The following is a 19,748-nucleotide window of genomic DNA, read 5'->3' on the forward strand; positions in this document are numbered from 1 at the left end:
ATTGTTTTGCTTGATGTAGAAGTTCAAGTTCCCTTTGAAAACTTTGCAGGGCTTCTTTCACTTGGTTCATTTCAAATTGTGTTTTTCCAATCCATTTTAAACAATTTACACATTTTTGCTGGTGTGGAGCATCAATACTGCTTAGCCATATCGCTTGCGCCTCCTGCAGATAATTTAAAGTGATTCTGTGATTACCCAAATGAAAGTGACAGATTGCTATGTTAAATTTGCACTTTGCTATTTTTAACTTTTTGGCTTTGGTGTCCTCCGCTTCATTTCATACATTGAGTTCTTTTTCAAAAGTCTGTAAAGCTGGTTGATGTTCGTTGTTGGCTATCAAACTTTTACCAGCTTTCTTGAGTTCATTGGCCCGCTCCTGAATTTTGACAGAGTTTGAAAAGCTTTTTCGGATGCTTGTTGCCATTTTAAAGTTATCCAAAGCTTCTTTTTGATTTCCAATCTTAACAAAGCAGCATCCAATATTGTAGTAACATGTAGCTATCTCTTTGTTGGAACTTTCACCTCTTACTTTCTGTTTTCTTTCCTTAAGCTCCATTTCAAAGTGCTTGAGAGCTTGATTGTACTTTTCCATTTGCAGCAGTATCTTTCCAATGGACATTAAACAATTAGCACTTGTTTCATGCTGTGACTTAAATTTCATTAAGTTTATTAAAACATATGACATTTTAAATTCTGACATAGCTGCAACATAATTATTTGCCTTTTGCTGATTGATTCCATATTGATAAATCTGTTGTGGTACAAAAGGTATTAGGCCTTGCAAATTGACGCTGTGTTTTGTATGTTTGTTGTTTGTCTATTGGTGGAAGAAACCACATCACAAGTTTCCTCCCGGTCCAAGAGGTTTGCCTGTAGTTGGGGTTGTGCCTTTCCTCTCGAAAAACCCAGCACTGAAAATCAAACAGTGGAGTCTTGATACGTACGGTGACGTCATTCATGTCGGTTAGAATGGGTCTGGAAGATGTGGTTGTGCTGAATACTTTCGAAGCAATTAACCAGGTACGTTAAGGGATGGTTAAACAAGGCTTTTGCCATCTAGTGATTGTACGTGCTGATTGCATGTCAAAATATTACAAAGAAAGAACTCGTTCAGGATGGTGTTTGTATTACTTTTGTGTTAGATTAGCTTGGTATGTGGATTCCACTATTTTTTGCTTGTTTGAAAATGCCAATTGTCCACAAATCGATTTTGATTTAAGAAATATTATTTTCTATTAAACGGTTACATTGCTTTTGATTTTTGGTTCATCTATAGTAGCCAACATACTTAGGTACATGTAACCTATGGCCATTTATTACTCCTTTTTACAAAGGCGTTTGTAAAACAAAGCTCTGCATTTTCAAATCGACCATGGGTAGAGTTATTCAGTAGAGTTCACGGATTCAAAGGACCTGTGTTAATGAAATATGGAAAGGATTTCAAGTCACAAAAGCAATTTGGATTGAAGTACTTGAAAAGGTAATAATATTTCCACAGTTCATATTTTGAATTCCACCAATTGTGCAATGCTAATATCATGCAAGGGAGTAGCAAAGAAAATAGCAAGAAGTAATCGAAATATCTTGGTGTCAATCACAGCAATTTTGTACACATCCACGTGTATTTGATAGAAAGGGCGTTGGAAAAAAAGCGATGGAAGACATTATTAACACATAAACTGACCGATTCGTCAAGTTTCTGAAGGCCAGTGAAGGAAAACCTGTTGACGCTAAGGTAAAAATTCAATTTCGAGACTCAGTAATTTGTAACCTTCACGTTGACACAACATTTCCCTTTAACAGGAGCAGTTTTTCTGGCTTGTGTGCAGCATTTTATCTCTGATCGTGATTGGAAGGAGATACGATTACGGGGATCCAATCTTTAAGTCACTGCTGGATAACATAAGATCATTGTAAGTGATTATGTCCCCATTTCATAGATCTTTTTACCATTTTCCTTTCGCCAAAGTCATCAAGGACATTTAGAAAACAAGTATTTGTTGGGTATTATATATTGTTGCTGAGGTGACTGACTTATTTGTTATTTAAAGGTTTAACGACCCGCGGGACGGCAACAGATTGTCCTCAATACTTCTCTTTGACTTTCTGGTGAACATTCCACCTTTTAATGAAACTTTCGAGAGGTTTAATTTTAAAACTAGATCGCTGCTAGGTGAGATATTGTAAATATACGTAACATTGCAAAAAAAGTTTTACACCGAACTAAGTTTGTCAGTTTAAAACAGAACTGATTTTAGATGATATATTTATAAACATATACCTTGTCAGGCTAGCAAAAGTACAATTCAAAACCCAAAAAAGTTTAGATTTCATTTATTTTTATCCTGTTTGACCTTATAGGTCGCATACGACAATTTATCAAGGAGCACCATGAAAAATTTAACCCGGAAAGATTGGGAGACTTCGTGGATGCATACATTTACAAACAGAAGTTTGGGAGACCTAATTCCTCATTCACAGTGAGATAAACAACCGTAATCTAGAAGACTATATTAAAAATAGCAAAAACTAACAAACTGTCGTTTAATTTTGGACCAAGTACAATAATTTTTTGGTGAAGTACAAATCGAAATAACTTGGAATAACATGTTGTTTTTGAGGATGAACAACACAAATTTTACTGCAAGGACATATTTCTGGCTGGGGCAGACACCACATGTGCCTTGTTATGTTGGCTATTTGTTTATTACCTTAACAACGCTGATTGCAGAAAAGCAATTAGAAGGGAAATACTCCAAACATTCGGTACGAGATGTTTTGTTGATAAACGCTTACCCACTACGGCCTCGTACAACTCACATGGAAATTAGACTTTAAAAGAACGTTTATATTGTTTTGGCTATCATACTGTTCATTTTACTCAGCAATCGTCTGAATTATATATAGTCTCCTTCTAAGCGGGAGAGAAAAGGGATCTTCCGCTTACACTTACTGCATAATTAAAAGAAAGAAAAATACAATTTGCATGTTTGGGGTTTAAATTTTAGCATTTCGTGTACACAGGTACCAATGAAAAGCCCACCATGGAAAGGAAGGTGGAGCTTCCGTTTACATGTGCCTTCATACAGGAAGTGATGAGAGTCAAAACCATTTTGCCGATGGGAGCTCAACATGAAACCACGGAAACCACCAAGCTGATGGAATACGTAATTCCAAAGGGGACTAAGGTACAGTATGAAATAAATTAAAAAAACAATACGTCGTGTTTCCTAAAAACAATACGTAGCTTGCCGACATCACATTAAAGGTTATTTGCACCTTTTTGTTGTAGTTCTACATTTTCTTTGTTTTTAGGTCATTGGTAACCTTGTAGGAGTTCACATGGATCCAACAACGTGGACGAATCCCCATTTGTTCAATCCACGAAGGCACATCGACAAAAACGGGAACTTCGTTGCTTCCAATAAAGTGATGCCTTTTGGAGTAGGCTCCCGATACTGCATTGGTGAAAGTCTTGCAAGAATATAAGTATTCGTCTTTTTCGTTCGCATTTTGCAAAAGTTTGACGTTTCTCCTGCAAATGATTGTCCACCGTCAGTCGACGATGAAGTTTTTTCCATCGTGCTTGCACCAAAAACTTGTGAAATAATTTTAACAAGTCGTTGAATGGGAATTTGCCAACAATATACTCAAACAAATGAAACAGTAAGGTTTCACGTGTGTCTTGGTTAAAAGTGTTTAAATTAAAGTATAGTCGACTGCTTACTCCGGTTAACTGTGTTCAATCAGTCTGAATCAAATGCTGGGCATGAACCTGATGCCGCAATTTGTTCACATACGTCACATGACCAAAAAATGCGTTTGTTTGCGGAAACATAGTGACATTGACTTGCGGAAGCACAATAAAGGAAGTAAGCATTCTTCTCACTCTTAAACATTTTACTTTTATTTAAACACTTCAAAGTACGAATCTTCATTGAAAATTTTTCCCAGATTACAATACACCCCATAATGCACATGCCGTCTGCTAGAAAAATTATTTTTTGCTAGACTCTGTTTATGGAAGAGCTTCGGTTCGCCACAACAGATGTTTCAATGTAAAAAAAACGTTCCTAAGAAAAACATTTTGTTGAAACAGATGTCCGCTTGTCGGTGGTTTGTTTGACTACATAAAATTTTATGTGGAGCTTTGACCCAAAGTTTTTCTGGTAAAATCCAGTTTATAGTAGGACGCGGTTTTTCTATGCCAGATGTGTTTTTTGAAAAGGCCCATTGTGAAATCTTGAACCATGACCAGCTTCGGTTTGCACATGAAAATTTGATAGTCTGCAAATACCTTGAGGTAATTCCTTCTACTCGGCCATAAAATAAAACTGCCAACGACATTAGACAGTGAACAGACCATTGTGAAAGCTGGGTATTTGAAGCATTCCATACAAGTGGCACTCATTTGCTGTCGTTGAGCCTTGTGTCCCACTGTGTTTGCCAACTTTTCGATCCATTTCATTATTAAACAACTTTCGTTTTCGCATCGTAACATTTCCGTAAATTGCATTTGTTCTGTGACAACATAAACCAAGGCAATAACCGAAATTTTTAATTGTTTCCAATGAAGCATTAAATTTTATGACTCTTTGTATGTGACCAGTTTATGTTTGTGGACGGTTTACAGTGTTTTTCAAAAGGAGCATTAACCCTTACAAACATAAATTATCTAAGACGTTTGTGGTTAAGTACGCTGGACCTCAATGTCGACCAGTGTGGATTTGTCGTAGGTTAAAATTGATTGAAAATTCGTTGCTTTACAAATAGGATGTCCTGAAGTATCAGGTTATCGAAAATGTATTCCATGTTCAGGGTTGTTATGATAAATATTGAAATTTAGCAGTTCATGCATCATGTTCAATTACATACAGTTTAATTTCTGACACTATCTTTTGTTCATGTACAGAACTGAAACCCAACTTTGCAGGAGTGCAAAGATGTCATGAAATAAACCAATGAATGAATTGCATGTAAACAGGCTTGACAAATTAATCTGAACAGAAGCTGTTGGTTATCAAAACTATGACATTGGTTTTGCTGCAGCTAGACGGCCTAGAGCACTGTAGCACCTTCTTAGATTATTCTGCTCCTCGACTACAATATTTTCATCACGTATAAGCATATTAATTAGCGGAGTTACCGAAAAAAACAGGCATTTCTTTTTTTTGCATTCTGAATTTCAGTTGAAGTTAGAAAGGTGTTTGCATTTTGTCGCTGTTTTCTTTGCCGGCGCGTGGCAATATCAGCCGATGGCAATTGGCAACATCGATCAAGTTGGAATGAAATTAAGCTTCTGTGTTCTTTATTTGATGCAGTTTGATGTTACCAAGACGATCTTGCCTGCAAAACTGCCAACCAACGAAATTTACTTTGTTGAGATTGTTCAGTTCGTTTCCACAATATCTGCAAACCAAGTTTGATTTTTGTTCCGTGCTGTAAACAATAGACTACCAAGTTTTTTGGTTCGGGCGCACACAGTGACCGCGCCATTTTCAGTCAAATTATGAGCGTACTCAAGGAATTTGCTCCTTGGCTATAATGCTGCTGGCACTTAGGCCAGTGACCCCGTACGTTACTTTACAACTTAACAACCAAAAGATTATTTCAAACCTGCATCTGTAGGAATGTTGGAACCTCTTCATGTATGAACCTGCCGTACGTTACTTTACAACTTAACAACCAAAAGATTATTTCAAACCTGCATCTGTAGGAATGTTGGAACCTCTTCATGTATGAACAAGCCGTACGTTACTTTACAACTTAACAACCAAAAGATTATTTCAAACCTGCATCTGTAGGAATGTTGGAACCTCTTCATGTATGAACCTGCCGTACGTTACTTTACAACTTAACAACCAAAAGATTATTTCAAACCTGCATCTGTAGGAATGTTGGAACCTCTTCATGTCTGAACCTGCCGTACGTTACTTTACAACTTAACCGCCACAAGAATATGAAGTTTGTAAAACGATAAAGTTTGTTACGACGATTAAAACTGCATAGTATGGTTAGTTTCCGTGCGACACAGTAGACAGACATGGAATCGTTAATGTCCGCCAAAGTGGTCCCATGTAAACGCAGTGGAAGGAAATTAAACAATTTCAGTCGTTTGGGAACGTCGTAAAAATTTAATGGTTTTCCATTACGGTAATTTTTTAATGACCAATGATGAGCTGAAAAGAAGGGAATCAATACACAAGTTTCACAGTAATATGATTTCCAAAAAATAACATAGCACTTGGGAGTTTGATTTCTTTCACAAATTCTGGGCAAGTTTCTTTATTTCAGCTGATCGCGTCCTGTTTCATCCACGAAGGCAAATCGACAAGAACGGGAATTTCTTTGCTTTCAATAAAGTGCTTCCAGCCTATGGTTAAGCCTGTAACCTTATGTTCTGCCTATTATTAAATTTCAATTCTAAACAACAACACCTTGTGAGTCGATTGTGACAAACCAGTAAAAGTGATTTGAATCATTTTTTTTATCTTCGCAACCTAATAGCTTACGGCCGTTACACTTCAAAATATTTGAATATACTGAATAAAAGCAAACCTAAGTCATTTATCTTTCTGTTGTTTTTGATATATAAATATTTCGCCTACAATCTTCATTATCGCAAAAAACAACGCGGTTTGAAACAAAACAAGTAAAACAATACAATCTTGTAATTGCGTCACACGTTTTTTTTTGTTTTTATTATTATTTGACGAAAATCAGACGACAGTCCGAAAACTGAAAAAGGCCCTTTGTCGTTGGGGATTATATTTTTTCCTTGGCAATACTGTCAATGACATAAGATTGTGGCCTAGGTGTTGTGTCGCGGTGTGTTACAACGTAGGGAGTTTGAGGAATTTCCTCCCGTACTAATGTCGTTGAAATGGTCTTTGTGTGGAGACATTCTTAAACGAATTGTTCCCACTCCTCGGTCATAAAAGTAAATGTTTGACGTGAACTCGTGATCATAAAAATTAACGCTGTTTGCAAATGAATAAAACAGGATCTGTCCATGTCAATTCCGGCATTTGGGGATTTGCAAGCTGTAGGAAATACAAGCACGTTAGGATGTCACAAATAAAGTTTTTGGGAGCAACGTAGAGAGATCAGTTAGTTGAACTTGTATACTTTTTAAATATTTACACTGGCTTATTTATATCCACGCATTTACCTTCAAATTTAGCAAATCAAAACTAAGAATGAAGTCCAAATGGACTCAGTTGTTGTTGGTATTCGGCCTTCTGATTTTTAGCGAAACTGCAGTTGCAACCAAAACTTGTGGGAAGAAATTGAACTCCCGCGCTTTGGTAAGATCAATTAAAGGTTTGTTCTCAAAAACTGAAATGCTCAAGAAATGCTTTCCCAGCACGAACGAATTTACGGAGGTTCGTCAACATCAATTGAGCAATGGCCTTGGATGGCTTTGGTGGGCACTATTTCTTCAACCGGAAGCAAATTTGATGCAGGAGGAAGCATTTTGTCTGATCGTTGGATTATAACTACAGCACAAATAAGTACAAGTGAAACGTAAGCAGTTCTTTTTTCGAAAAGTGTTTTATTGTCCGGGTAATGTTAACTTTGAACATTGTAAAATGTAAAACGTTTCAAACCAATGACTGGTCGATGATAGCACAAAATAGCATAAAATATGTTAGCAATCCAAATTTATGTTTTGCACCAAAATCTGTTTTCCTCTAGTAACTACCATGATCAAGTTTCTTTGTTTAAAAACTTAACAACATCCCTTTTTTCAGTCTTGTGGTGTACGTTGGAAAACAAAACCGCCTGAGTATATCGTCGACAGAGCAAGGTCACCTTGTCAGTCAAAGTTATATACACCCCAATTACAGGTGACATGAGGTCAGAATTTTCCAGAATCCATCATAGGCAACATGACAAAATGATACCAATGGGTTTTTACGAAGAGGACTCGATAAGATCTGTGCTCAATTTTGTGTGACTTATAATTTGTTGGGTTTAAATTTTTGTATGAAAATAGGAGATTTATTCCTAATCAAATAATGACTGTAGGCCTATATATTTAGGAGCTCAATTTCTGGATACGACGTTGCGTTACTTGAGCTTGCAACCAGTATTACATTTAATGACACAGTGGCCCCAATCTGCATTCCGCCAGGAACCAATTTTGATGTTGCACCAGAGACAAGGTGCTACTTTGCCGGATGGGGTATATATAGTAAGTCTTTACTTAGAGTTGTTAAAACAGCAAACTGAAAAAGATAAAACGTAAGACTAAATACCACATGTTCCACTGCGATTTTTAGTCTCAATTCAAATATATAATATTTTTTTGCGGTACCATTTCACGGAGCAACGAAAAATGACACCAAATCTTGCACTATGTGTTTTTATTTGATGAGTTATTTATAGCAAACTCAATTACAAATCAATACTGGGCAATCACACACTGTTTTTCGAGCATTTTAAAATGTGGAAGCCCTATTTCGCAGCTAATAGCTGTTATCTTTTGTAATATCAAGATGGGGATAATTCTTTCGCTGATGGTCTCCGTGACGTGGAATTGAATGCCAAGAGCAGATCCTACTGCGAATCGGATTACACACGGTTTCAAGATGCTTCTAATACCATGCCATACACTATTATGTGTGCTGATGCATCAAATAAAGATACCTGCACAGTTAGTAAACGCTAATTAGTAAGCACTGCGAATTGATCGTTTTCGAGCGTTTTATGAAACATAAATAAGATGTTGTAATTATTAAGGCATCTTTTCCATCCATTTTTATATTGTTTTATTTGCCAATTTGTTGCCTAAAAGTTTGAAGACTTTTGTAACCTTCCACTACAGGGCGATGGGGGCGGACCACTTATTTGTGACGTGGGCAACGATACCTGGTATCAATATGGAATAAGAAGTTTCAGCGACACTACTTGCGGTTCAGGGCCGACCTTTTTCGCAAAAGTCACTGAAGTATACTCTTGGATCAAAAGCGGCAAGTTTACTCTGAACAAAAAACACTTTTATAAACTTATATTGTTTAACGCTCTTTTAAATGTATGTTTTAATCCACGCCCCTTTGCCTTATTTAAAATTATGTGACTTAACCCGAGACAGAATCTTTTTTTTTGTTGATCAAAATCCCAGCAGGGCAGACAAAAATTTTAATTATATGGTTTTATTGTGTTCACTTTTATTACTTTTCTATCTGACGTTCCAATTTTATGTTTTTAGTAACAAATCTGGATTTTAAGCCGCCGACAGGTAAGCACCATCTTAAAAATTATTTTCTTTGGCAAAGGGTGTTTACACATAAAACAGGGCAAAAAAATAAACAAAAATGGACAAATAGTCAAAGCAAGTATAATGTTAACAAACACTACAGTTTTCAAAGCTGCGAAACACGGTATTAAATAACGCAAAAAGCACTGTGATGATTGCATTTGCAATACAGTAAACAATATATGTTTTGAGGTTTGCAGTTTTGTTTATTTGTGTAAAACGATCAGCAAATACTGACGCCACGTTTCATATTACGTAGCAAAAATATTTCCCAAGTTTGTAATAAGCACCATTAAGGTTGTGTAATTGTCTTTGTCGTTCTGGGTATGTTTGTTAAAACTTGTTTACAGCACTGTAAACCAGTTTGGGTCAAAAAAGCCCCAAAAAATTGGGTCTGTTCATTGGGAAACCCAAAATATTTTTTGGGTTATTCAAACCCAAAAATTTTTGGGTTAAATATCTTCTTACCCTACAGATTTACCCAATAATTTTTGGGTAGAAACACATTCGACCCAATTTTATCTGGTCACTATTTTGGGTTTAAATTCACTATACCCAGAATCTGTGTCATTTTTTGCCCATTAATCATAGACATTGCACAGCTTGTTTTTTCGAAGAATCACATTTATTGTTTCTTGTCATTCTGTAGAAAGAACATGAACATTTAAAACAACTACAGTCAACACAAATAACTACAGGCTTAGTTTGTCAAGTTGAAGTTTTAACTCCCGCACTGAATCATACATTGAGTTTTCAGGAATATTAAGCAGATATGTTTGAAGAAATTGCAGTGTTTTGGTTATATGTGGGCAGTATTGATAATTGAGAATATAATACACAGCAAATAAAGCTATGATGCCTTTAGAAATGCTGTCCACACTGAGCACAGGGTTCTTCTCCGCAAAAAGTGTATTTTTTTGCGGCAAGAAAATGTCTCCATATACAAACAACACAGTTTGTTGCCGATCTCCAAAATCGGCCCTGGTATCTTCAAATGTTGTGTTGATCTAAATAGTAAAACAATTTAGTTACATACTCGGTTACTATTGGCCTGTGCTAAATAATAAGGATGCTGCTTTCCAATACCTAAATTGTACTTTTTACATTATGCCCAATTTTAAATAATTATGCACAGAATAACTTTTTGGAAGCTAATAGCCTTGCTAGTCTTGTGGATATAAAATGAGTACATTAGGTCAATACAAAAACTGCCCTCACACTAATGACCTGGCCAATGACCCAAACAACAACAAAAATTTTCCATGAAAATATGAAATATGATTGCTTATACTTACAGGGCACAAATCTAGCAAATACCACTCCTGCCAACTTGCTGTTTTGTATTGGACTTCGATTAAGTACACAAAAGTAATCTTCTAACCATAAAGTGAACATCTACAAAAACAAAAATTTTGTAACATTTTTATGTGATAGTGTTTTCAGGCTTACCAGCAAAGCAATCATTCTCATCAAATGGCAAAAAGTCCAATATTTTTTTCATATAGGATGTTTTGTTTGGTTTTCCCGAAGAATATTTAATAATTGTTTGAAACAAGTTTTTGGCAATGCTGTTCAAAGCAGCTTCATCAGTAAAATTTTGTTTTCTTTTAAATTCACGAAGCAACTACAAGAAATAGAAATTACATTAAATTCAGTCCATAAATTTACAGTACCGCAGTCAAGCTATGGTTCAAAGCCGCTACAAATTGGCAAGTCAGAAGAAGATTTAAAGAATCAGCAGTGGAGCTCTGACTTGTCAATATGTGGCTTTGATGTATATGTAACAAAAATACATTAAAATACAATTAACATACCTCGTTGTACATAGTTAAAGCTGGCCATTCTTTTATTAATGTCATAAGAGAAGGATTATTTTCCAAAACAAAGTTTTTGCGGACACAAAATGTTTCCTCCATTTTTTCTGCAATAAGTTTCTTATTGCGCAGCAAAGTTGTTTTTTTAAATTCATGCAGCAGGATCTAAAATAATCAAGTCAAAAATCCATCATAACAAAGCTTTAAAAAGTTTAAATCCATACTTCTTTTGCCTCGTCATACAAGTTTTCGCCCCGTGTATGTACTTCATTTGATTGATGAGAAACCTTTCTTCGCTTTAAAGAAGGGTTGTTATATGCTCTTTTGATTTAGGGGTACCCATGACACTTCCGCTGTTTTTTAGCATGCACATTTAATCGGTCTGATATATTTTTGTACCAAAATGCCTGTGAAATGTAAATAAATAAGCATGGTTATTGAATTACTTGGTAAGTTATACTTCACTCTAACCTTGCCATCTGTTGCACCTAGTCCAAGACGAGCTGATTTGTACTGCTCCAAGAAAGCATCTAAACGCCTCGTTCTTTAGATGTCGGCATGGTCTGCAAAATATATATATATAGCTTATAGCCTACCTTTTCCAAGTTAAGTGTAATTTATCAAATCTTTGGCAATTTTTTCACGTTTAAAGAAGTATATGTAAAACTTACTCTCAATTTCAGCATTTATTTGAAGAACTTCCCCTTGTGGGACATCTTCCAGAGTAGTCTTGACAAAATCAATTAAACCCTGGATGCTTAAATCCATACTAAGTCTTTTTCACTTTTTTTGATTAACTCACAAAATGATACACGAAACAGCTTACAACACTACCTGTAATTGAGAAAAAGGCGCGCCCAAACGTTCGGTAATCACGTTCGCACAGGTAGAGACAAAGAAGTTCAAAGAACTAAGACTGGGGAGGCAAGTTAGTTTGGCGCCCTTTTCAGTGAGCAGTCAGGCGTGACGCGCACATTGTTTGAACTTAAAAAAAATAATTTTGAAACACAAGAATTGTTTTAAAAAAGTTTTTGTACTTCACACGGTTGAAGGATTGTAAATTAGAATTTTTTTTATAGTTTTAATGGTAAATCTGTTTCGTCGAGCAGATTTCAATAAAATTCAGATAATTCAAGTGGTTTATTTTCACAAGATTGAGATTTATTATGAGCTCATTATGAGGATAATACACCATAGTAAGAGTATAATACAAATAAACTATTTTTAATTCTATCGCAGCATTATGTAATCAACCGGTGTCAAAAACATTTCGCAGCAGCGAGTGGTGCAAACAAAAGTTCTAACGGCGTAAAGCGATTTGTAGCTATGCCGTATGAATGAAATTTTTGTCATTCTTTATTTATAAGCTAGCTAGCCCTTAAACTGACATGTATGCAAACCATACCGACGATGTAAGGTTCAGACTTGTTTGCAAAATTGATAATGTATGGTAAAATAAAACAAAAAAAATAACCCAATTTTTTTGGGTACAGTACAAGCATCACTTTACCCAAACACTTTTGGGTAAACAACAGTAAGCCCAATAATTTTGGGTATAATTATTTGGGTAACTTTCCTTTGGGTATAAATCATAAAGGTAAAGCAGCATTTTACCCAAAAACTTTGGGTATGTTAACATTGTACCCAAAGTTGCCTTTGTAATTTTACCCAAATTGGTTTACAGTGAGCAATATAATTGTTCACTCATTCGTAATTGTGGCTCAAAAATACGCAAAACAATATATTTGTGACTGCAGTAAATATGGCAGGCAATATTATTTTTATGTTTTTCAACAGACGTCAACGAGTGTCCTAGGCCCATAGTATCACAGCATGGGTCAATAACCCCGGATAAAGCGAAATACTCCATCAATGAAACTGTTTCCTATTCGTGCAATGCTGGTTACCAACTATCAGGAGAAAGTGTTGCCCAATGCACGGATGTTGGATGGGACAGCCATGCTCCAACATGCAAAAGTAGGAATCCGTGATTTTCTTTTACTTCTCATTTTAAAAACAGGATTAAAGCCTTAATAACTAGTGGTGAACAGGAAAAGAAAACAATTAAGGTTTAATTTTAAAATAACTGTATTCCTGCCATCACTCAGTAAAAGCAAAAGTGTTACTTTTTTCAAAATGATGCTCTCTATATAAAAAGTTTATCGTTTAAATAAAATTATATTCTTCGTAATACTAGATGCCTCTGCTACGAGATTTTTTAAATTAATATCCCAAAATACTTTGAAATCTGTCCTTGCGATGACCCGAAGTTTTATAGCAAACTCGAATATATTAATAAATATGCAGATCCCGCTAGTGTACAAGCTTGCACAGTGTCACTGTCAACAGCTGCACTGACAAGACCTTACAGGTCGAAACAGTGCGAGTACAACCTGTCTGCAGCTCTCCAATTTTATGGCTTATTTTTGCACATATGCAGATCACTTTTCAGAATTAGTCAAATACCGTCATACTATAGTATTCTCGTGTACGAGAAATTTGAAATATTGCTTAACATTTTATTGACCTCTCATTTAGTTCCTCTCAAATGTGGAAAGAGATCGAACACACGCAGTGGGGTAAGAAAAAATAATACAAGAGGTTTGCTTACAAATAAACGAGAAATGATTCCACAGCACGAACGAATTTACGGAGGTTCGTCTACGACCATTGAGCAATGGCCTTGGATGGCTTCGGTGGGCATCGTTTCTTCAACCGGAAACCGGTTTCATTCAGCAGGAAGCATTTTGTCTGACCGTTGGATTCTAACTACAGGACAAATTAGTAGTAGTGATACGTAAGCATTAAGTATTTTATTGTCAGTGATACAAAGTTCAAATGTTTGTTTTTGTCAAATTCACCATTTCATACCAACCAAAGGATAACAACACAAACTAGCATGTAAAGAGGTGTGTAATCTGTTATAATTTGTGTATGAATGTGTGTTTTGCAGCTAAGTCTCTTTCACCTGTTAATTACCAGCTTTTTTCATAACTAAACAACTTACTTATGCTCCAGTCTTGTTGTAAACGTCGGAAGGCAAAGCATCCAAAGTGGTTCGGCGACAGAGCAAGTCCGCAGTGTCAGTCGACGCTTCATTCACCCCGATTACAGGTAAGGTGCGTGGGATTACTAGAATTCATCATTAGGTAAACGTCTTACACTTGTTGCCTGAAACTTCGAAAAAGTAATTCTGCTTCTCATAGCAATCCGGACACTTCCGCATGTTGATACAGTTATGACCACGATTCACAAGCGGGACCCAAGCGCAGTTTTATGTGCTTTTTTTTATATTTAAAATATTTAATTTTATATTAAAGTTTTTATTAATTTTTAAAAAGTCCTCAATCCTAAACTAAGTGCAGGCTTATATTTAGGAGCTCAATTTCTGGATACGACGTTGCGTTACTTGAGCTTGCAACCAGTATTGCATTCAATGAAGCAGTGGCTCCAATCTGCATTCCGCCAGGAACCAATTTCGATGTTTCACCAGAGACAAGATGCTACTTTGCCGGATGGGGTATAACTCATAGTAAGTCTTTTCTAAGAGTTTCTTACTGGAAAAGATAACATGTAAGACGTCGAGTAATTGACTAATGTTCTACTGCGATGTATAGAGCAATTTGTTTTATATAATACTATTTTCCGCAGCACCCAAGTCTCGCTCGTTTTTTTACAAAGTTTTTTTTGACAAGCAAACACAATTACAAACCGAATACTAAGCACAGATCCTTTTTTTAAATCTAGAAGAATTTAATCCAACTTACCTAATATGGAGACATTATTATTTATGTACTCTTTAAGACGGGGATACTTCTTTGGCTAATAGTCTCCGAGACGTGGGATTGGATACCAAGACCAGATCCTACTGCGAATCGGATTACACACGGTTTCAAGGAGCTTCCAATAGCATGCCATCCACTATTATGTGTGCTGATGCATCAAATAAAGATCTTTGCGAAGTGAGTAAAACCATGTTGTTCATTCGCTTTGGCCATACCGGTTGTAATAAAACTAATTGACCATTTTGAACAAACTTCCATATAGGCTACATGGTCCTGACAACAAAAGTTTCGTGACATATATAAAGGCAGATGTTAAAATTGATTTTACAAGGCATTTTGATTTGCTATATTGCTTTCCAAGTTGTCTTGCGCAACGTAAATTCTTTTGTAACCGATCACTACAGGGCGATTGGGGTGGACCACTTATATGTGACGTGGGAAACGATACCTGGTATCAATACGGAGTGTGGAGTTTCAGTGACAGCGTTTGCGGATCAGGACCGAACTTTTTCGCAAAGGTCACCCAAGTCTACTCTTGGATCAAAAGCGGTAAAATAAATAGAAAAATACTACATTATAACAGAAACCTATATACAAGGACTCGTTAAAAACTAGTGAACGCCTGTTAGTACTTTTTGTGTTGTGCAGTAATAAAAACAAATTCAGTTATTCACAGTTATATTACAATAAGAAGAACTTATTTCTTGTTTTTAGTTACGGATCTGGATTTCGAGCCACCAGAGGGTAAGCACCGTGTTTTAATTATATGTTCGAGAAACGCAGGATTTTATATACATTATGTACAAACACAACATTGTGTTTGTTGGCGATAAAGTCATTAAACATCAATATTTGAATTCGTTTTTTGCCCTAGGTTTATCACGGCATGTAGAATGTTACACAGTGACCTATGTCTCAGTTACTTGTTGTTTTAAAACAGATATCAACGAATGCACCTTAGATCCGAATATATGCCCAGATATGCAGCCTTGCATAAACGTAATAGGAGGGTACAGGTGTGGCGCCATGAGCCAACTGAATAAACACGTCGCCTTGATGGGGACAGCGGTTGCTATGGCTGCAAGTCTGCTGTTGTATGTGATGTAAAACAATTCAACAATTTCGTTTGTTGTTTAATTTCGTTATCCAATTAACAAATATCGTGTTCAGAAAAACATTCGTTGATGTTTCAAAGCATTTTTGCAGCAGATCGTCGTAATTGTTCATGTTTCTTTTGTTCATTATTTCCTGTAAAGTTTTTCATTTCCTTTTAGCTCGAAATAAACTCATAACTTAATTTAATATAATGCTAAATGCTACTAACAGCAAATATTGAGGTACTAATACACTACACAGCTGGTAGGAATACAAATGGTAGCAGACACAAAACTGTTTGCGAAACCAATTGTTTTTTTTGTGTGTTCAAGACTCAATTGTTCTTCAATAATAAAAAAAATCTGTACATATTACGGAAAAACTGTTAAAGTAAAGGAAATAGCTTACTACTAATCACAGCAAAAAAATTTATATTATTATTATTTTTATAAGCCCTGCAAACTTGATCTGCTTTCCAACAATAAATTCCCAACCACTTTTCGCATTCTGCAACCCTTTCTATGTTGCCAGTAAATGTAAAAATCGCCTTAGCTTGTGCAAGGTTTTCTCCGGTCTGATCCAGTGGCCGGTTGTGGATGCAGCACAATCCGATGGTGACAAACATATTGGCAACATTTTCATCTCCGATTTCGTTTTTACTGTTTTTTCTTCTCTTATTCAGTTCCTTTTCGTAGCTCATTACGGCATAGCTGTGAAGACCGATTTCCTTATAGCACTGACCCAACAATAGATTGCACAACGAAACTAAGACGCCTGTATTGTCTCCTTTCTCCAAAGTTTTTCTGTTTTTCTTCACGATTTTCATTACAAGCGAGTAAGCGTATCCGGTCTGAAATATCTTTTCTGCTAACAACACGCTGTCTTTCGCTAGTTGAAATTGCCTTGTTTCATTTTGATTCACCGTCAATCGATTTACAATTTCTCGTGGTGGTATGTCAGAGCAACTTTTCAATTCTCTAAGCGCATTTGTGGCACCATTTTCGGCTTCTTCCTTCTCTCGCCCAAGTTTTAAGTACTTGAACATCGATACGGCTTCTCTGTAGTGTGTGTGACTGCTTTCAAAGTTCTTGGCATCAAAACTTGCTTTACCAAGCCACAAATTGCATTCTGCGTAATGTCGATCCAACCAATCGTTGCCCTTGTACGATTCGATATCGTTTAGAATGGAACGAAAGTAAAACTCTGACTTAAGTGTTTCTGAATTGGAGCAAAGCATGCATTTGCCGATGTAGAGCTGACAATCAATCTGATATACGAAAGGGTATTCCTTAGTTTTGGCCTTGTTGTACGCCAAAGCGAAAAATGGCAATCCACGGTCTGGTTGCTGTATTTTATAGTAACAATAACCCCATAAATGGTACACCTCAGGTGTTAAGATGTTTTCCAGTTGACTTTTCTCGTGTGACTTTTCCACGGTCTCAATCGTTTGTATAGCTTTAGAGAAGTTTTGCATGATAGCGTGCCACATTGCCTCTCTGAATGGTCCGTAATTTTCCAGTTGTGGTATCGTTCGATCACACACAGCTTTCAACACTATTTGTTGTACCCGGGTTACAGTTTCAAAGTACCGCACATAACCCCCACTCCCCATAAGCTTTTCCACTTGCGTCGTCCCACCGTCGATTGTATTCAGTATGACGTCACGCAGGCTGCGGTGTTTGCTGTAAACCCTCAGTCTGACTTCGCAGGCCACAGCCAAAGCAAACAACATGTCAGATTCAGTAGTTTTACCAATAAAACCATGTTTGTGAAGAGCTTTAACTTGAGCAAACGATGACGTGCCGTAAACTTTGTGAAACCGAGACAGCTCGGCTACGGAGAGGGTGGCAGCTCGATATATCATACGTTTCATGTTGAGTTGAGCGTTTTCAATCAAGGCGTCTGAATTGAGAATGGGATTAAAGGTTCGGACGTCTTCGTGTACTTGCCAATGAAACGGATGCTTCTGAAGAATTGGAGTAAACCTGCTTGGTTGGTAATCGTGGTCAACAACCTCCTGTGAAACGTATTCCACAACACCCTGCTCAAAGCGCTTGTAAAGTTCGAAATCGCCTGCAACATAACACACCTTGGTAAGCATATCACCCAAGTGGTAGCCGTTCTTCAAATCCACATCCGCTTGAAGATATTCTAGCATTTCGCTCAAGGGCCTAATGAGCTCTGTTTTCCACGGTCGTCCTGGCGTCTCTGGTCGACCAATGGGAAGCTTACACGCGTAAGGAACCAACCCGTCAAAACACAAGCCACGAGGGGTGTAAGCATCGTAAAACCAGTCGTACCTTTTGTCCATATAGTTGTTTAAGTAGGGCAGGTTCATTATTGCAACCATGGTTTCGCTCATGTTGACTATGATAAGTTGAAATATAACTGAAACCCAACGAAAATACTCTAAAGTATTGTCCCCATTTACACCTTCCTCGAGAACAATAATGTTTTCAAAGTCAGAGTATGGTGTGATTTCCTTTCTTGCCAAAGACCCCATTCCAACCAACACATAACGACAAGGTGGGGTACCCATAATTTCCACACAGCGGCCCATTATGTCCTTCATAATCGCTGTAAAATCAGATGCTATTTTTTTCTGTAGAGATTTTATTACTTTGATCTTCTCTTGGGCCAAACGTTCAAACACGACGTCGTCACAGCTCGGAATTGGACGAATTTTTTCTAAAGCTTGTCGTACATCTTCTCTGATGATGTTCACTTTCTGAAAGTAGGGTTTCCATTCTTCAGTGAGGTCACAGTCCCTTCGTGAAGCTTTCGCAAGCTTTAAAACATGGTTACATAGCTCTTTGAGTTCTTTAATAACGTCGGTATTAACAGTAATATTTCTCACAAGCGCTGCATTGAGCAGTACGCCACTTCGTATCAATGCAACCTTGTCGGGGCTACGCTGTCTATAGAGTTTTCCAAGTTCATAAAAAATCTTTGAGCTTTTACCAATGTCAGTTTCTCTGCCCCTTTCGTCACAGCTCGACCTTAATTCGTCACATAGCGTTTTCTCCGACGCATCAAATTTATCCAGTGACTCCATGATAATACAAGCTGCCTACTGAATCCTATACAACAGTGTGTATTTTGAGCATTCCTTGCCCAAACATCTGGCCAAAACTGTACAAAGGCTTAAAATTAACAAAGTTGCATGCTGCAAAATATTCTACAAACGCGAACGCAATTTAAAGTTAAGCTTACGTGTTTAACCTAGCCCTCATATATGCACCTACGCCAGGAAAATGTTTGCCGGTGCGTAGGCTGTAATCACCTCACTGCAATGCGGAACTGTTCGTATTGAGCGTAATGGTATGACAGCCATCGACGGCAGGAAATTCACTGTAGGCGTATATTATGATTGTCTGCATTTAACTCGTTAAAGAAAACACAAGTATGTTAGTAATATGATATAATCAGCATTTGACGCGTTTAAATCGCAAGCCTGCGGTCAAAGCAACCAATGTGTTATAACCTGGTTAATTTGTCACATGCAAACTTAGTCTTGTGTTGGCAACTTTGCCTATTTTCTATGTTAGGCTACTTTAATATTACGTCGCTGAACAATGGTTTGTTATACCATCCTAACAAAATATCCCTCAACGCATCATAGATGCCTTTGGCAGACAGAACAAATTCGACAAAGGCCAGTCTGGTGTCGTGTTGCCGTTTCGGAATGTTTGTCTCGGGTGGAACCCAGTCAAGCGTTTAGGAGAAATTATGGTGTTATAATGTTGCAAATAAACACCTCTGAATTTTGGGATTCGACAAACTGTTGCAGCA

General features: G+C 36.9%; 5 protein-coding genes across 8 annotated transcripts; 3 read left to right on the plus strand and 2 right to left on the minus strand.

Moving 5' to 3' along the window:
* The first annotated feature begins 969 nt into the window (after positions 1-969).
* Positions 970-4,731, plus strand: LOC145908882 (cytochrome P450 2U1-like). The gene is made up of 8 exons (XM_082996203.1): positions 970-1,020; positions 1,697-1,735; positions 1,804-1,913; positions 2,052-2,173; positions 2,362-2,480; positions 2,622-2,766; positions 3,025-3,188; positions 3,316-4,731. Exons 1-8 carry the CDS (start codon positions 970-972, stop codon positions 3,487-3,489), a joined length of 924 nt encoding a protein of 307 aa, XP_082852329.1. The 3' UTR covers positions 3,490-4,731.
* Positions 4,732-7,199: 2,468 nt separating this feature from the next.
* LOC145908883 (venom serine protease Bi-VSP-like) lies at positions 7,200-8,674 on the plus strand. Its single transcript, XM_082996204.1, has 5 exons — positions 7,200-7,307; positions 7,367-7,527; positions 7,755-7,850; positions 8,046-8,188; positions 8,502-8,674. Exons 1-5 carry the CDS (start codon positions 7,200-7,202, stop codon positions 8,672-8,674), a joined length of 681 nt encoding a protein of 226 aa, XP_082852330.1.
* A 1,341-nt stretch (positions 8,675-10,015) lies between these two features.
* Positions 10,016-11,904, minus strand: LOC145909013 (uncharacterized). Of its 4 annotated transcripts, none has more exons than XR_014403047.1 (7): positions 11,748-11,904; positions 11,548-11,639; positions 11,343-11,483; positions 11,077-11,241; positions 10,712-10,886; positions 10,558-10,657; positions 10,016-10,269 (listed from the first exon to the last, which is right to left on the minus strand). XR_014403047.1 is itself a non-coding variant. In XM_082996335.1 (5 exons), the coding sequence occupies exons 3-5, from the start codon at positions 11,176-11,178 to the stop codon at positions 10,253-10,255; spliced, it is 219 nt and encodes a 72-aa protein (XP_082852461.1). In that variant the 5' UTR covers positions 11,179-11,483; positions 11,548-11,639; positions 11,748-11,904; the 3' UTR covers positions 10,016-10,252. The 4 variants fall into 4 exon arrangements, 2 of the variants coding, with proteins under 2 accessions (XP_082852461.1, XP_082852460.1); XR_014403046.1 differs by having other exon boundaries at positions 11,301-11,483; XM_082996335.1 differs by lacking the exon at positions 10,712-10,886 and having other exon boundaries at positions 11,077-11,483.
* Positions 11,905-13,700: 1,796 nt separating this feature from the next.
* Positions 13,701-15,968, plus strand: LOC145908884 (elastase-1-like). Its single transcript, XM_082996205.1, has 7 exons — positions 13,701-13,873; positions 14,095-14,190; positions 14,454-14,608; positions 14,881-15,038; positions 15,266-15,410; positions 15,576-15,605; positions 15,802-15,968. Exons 1-7 carry the CDS (start codon positions 13,701-13,703, stop codon positions 15,966-15,968), a joined length of 924 nt encoding a protein of 307 aa, XP_082852331.1.
* A 68-nt stretch (positions 15,969-16,036) lies between these two features.
* Positions 16,037-19,082, minus strand: LOC145908991 (uncharacterized). The gene has a single exon (XM_082996306.1). It carries the CDS (start codon positions 19,009-19,011, stop codon positions 16,342-16,344), a length of 2,670 nt encoding a protein of 889 aa, XP_082852432.1. The 5' UTR covers positions 19,012-19,082; the 3' UTR covers positions 16,037-16,341.
* Positions 19,083-19,748: the final 666 nt, after the last annotated feature.

The sequence above is a fragment of the Ascidia mentula genome, chromosome 7 (assembly GCF_947561715.1).
Source record: "Ascidia mentula chromosome 7, kaAscMent1.1, whole genome shotgun sequence".
NCBI classification, from domain to species: domain Eukaryota; kingdom Metazoa; phylum Chordata; class Ascidiacea; order Phlebobranchia; family Ascidiidae; genus Ascidia; species Ascidia mentula.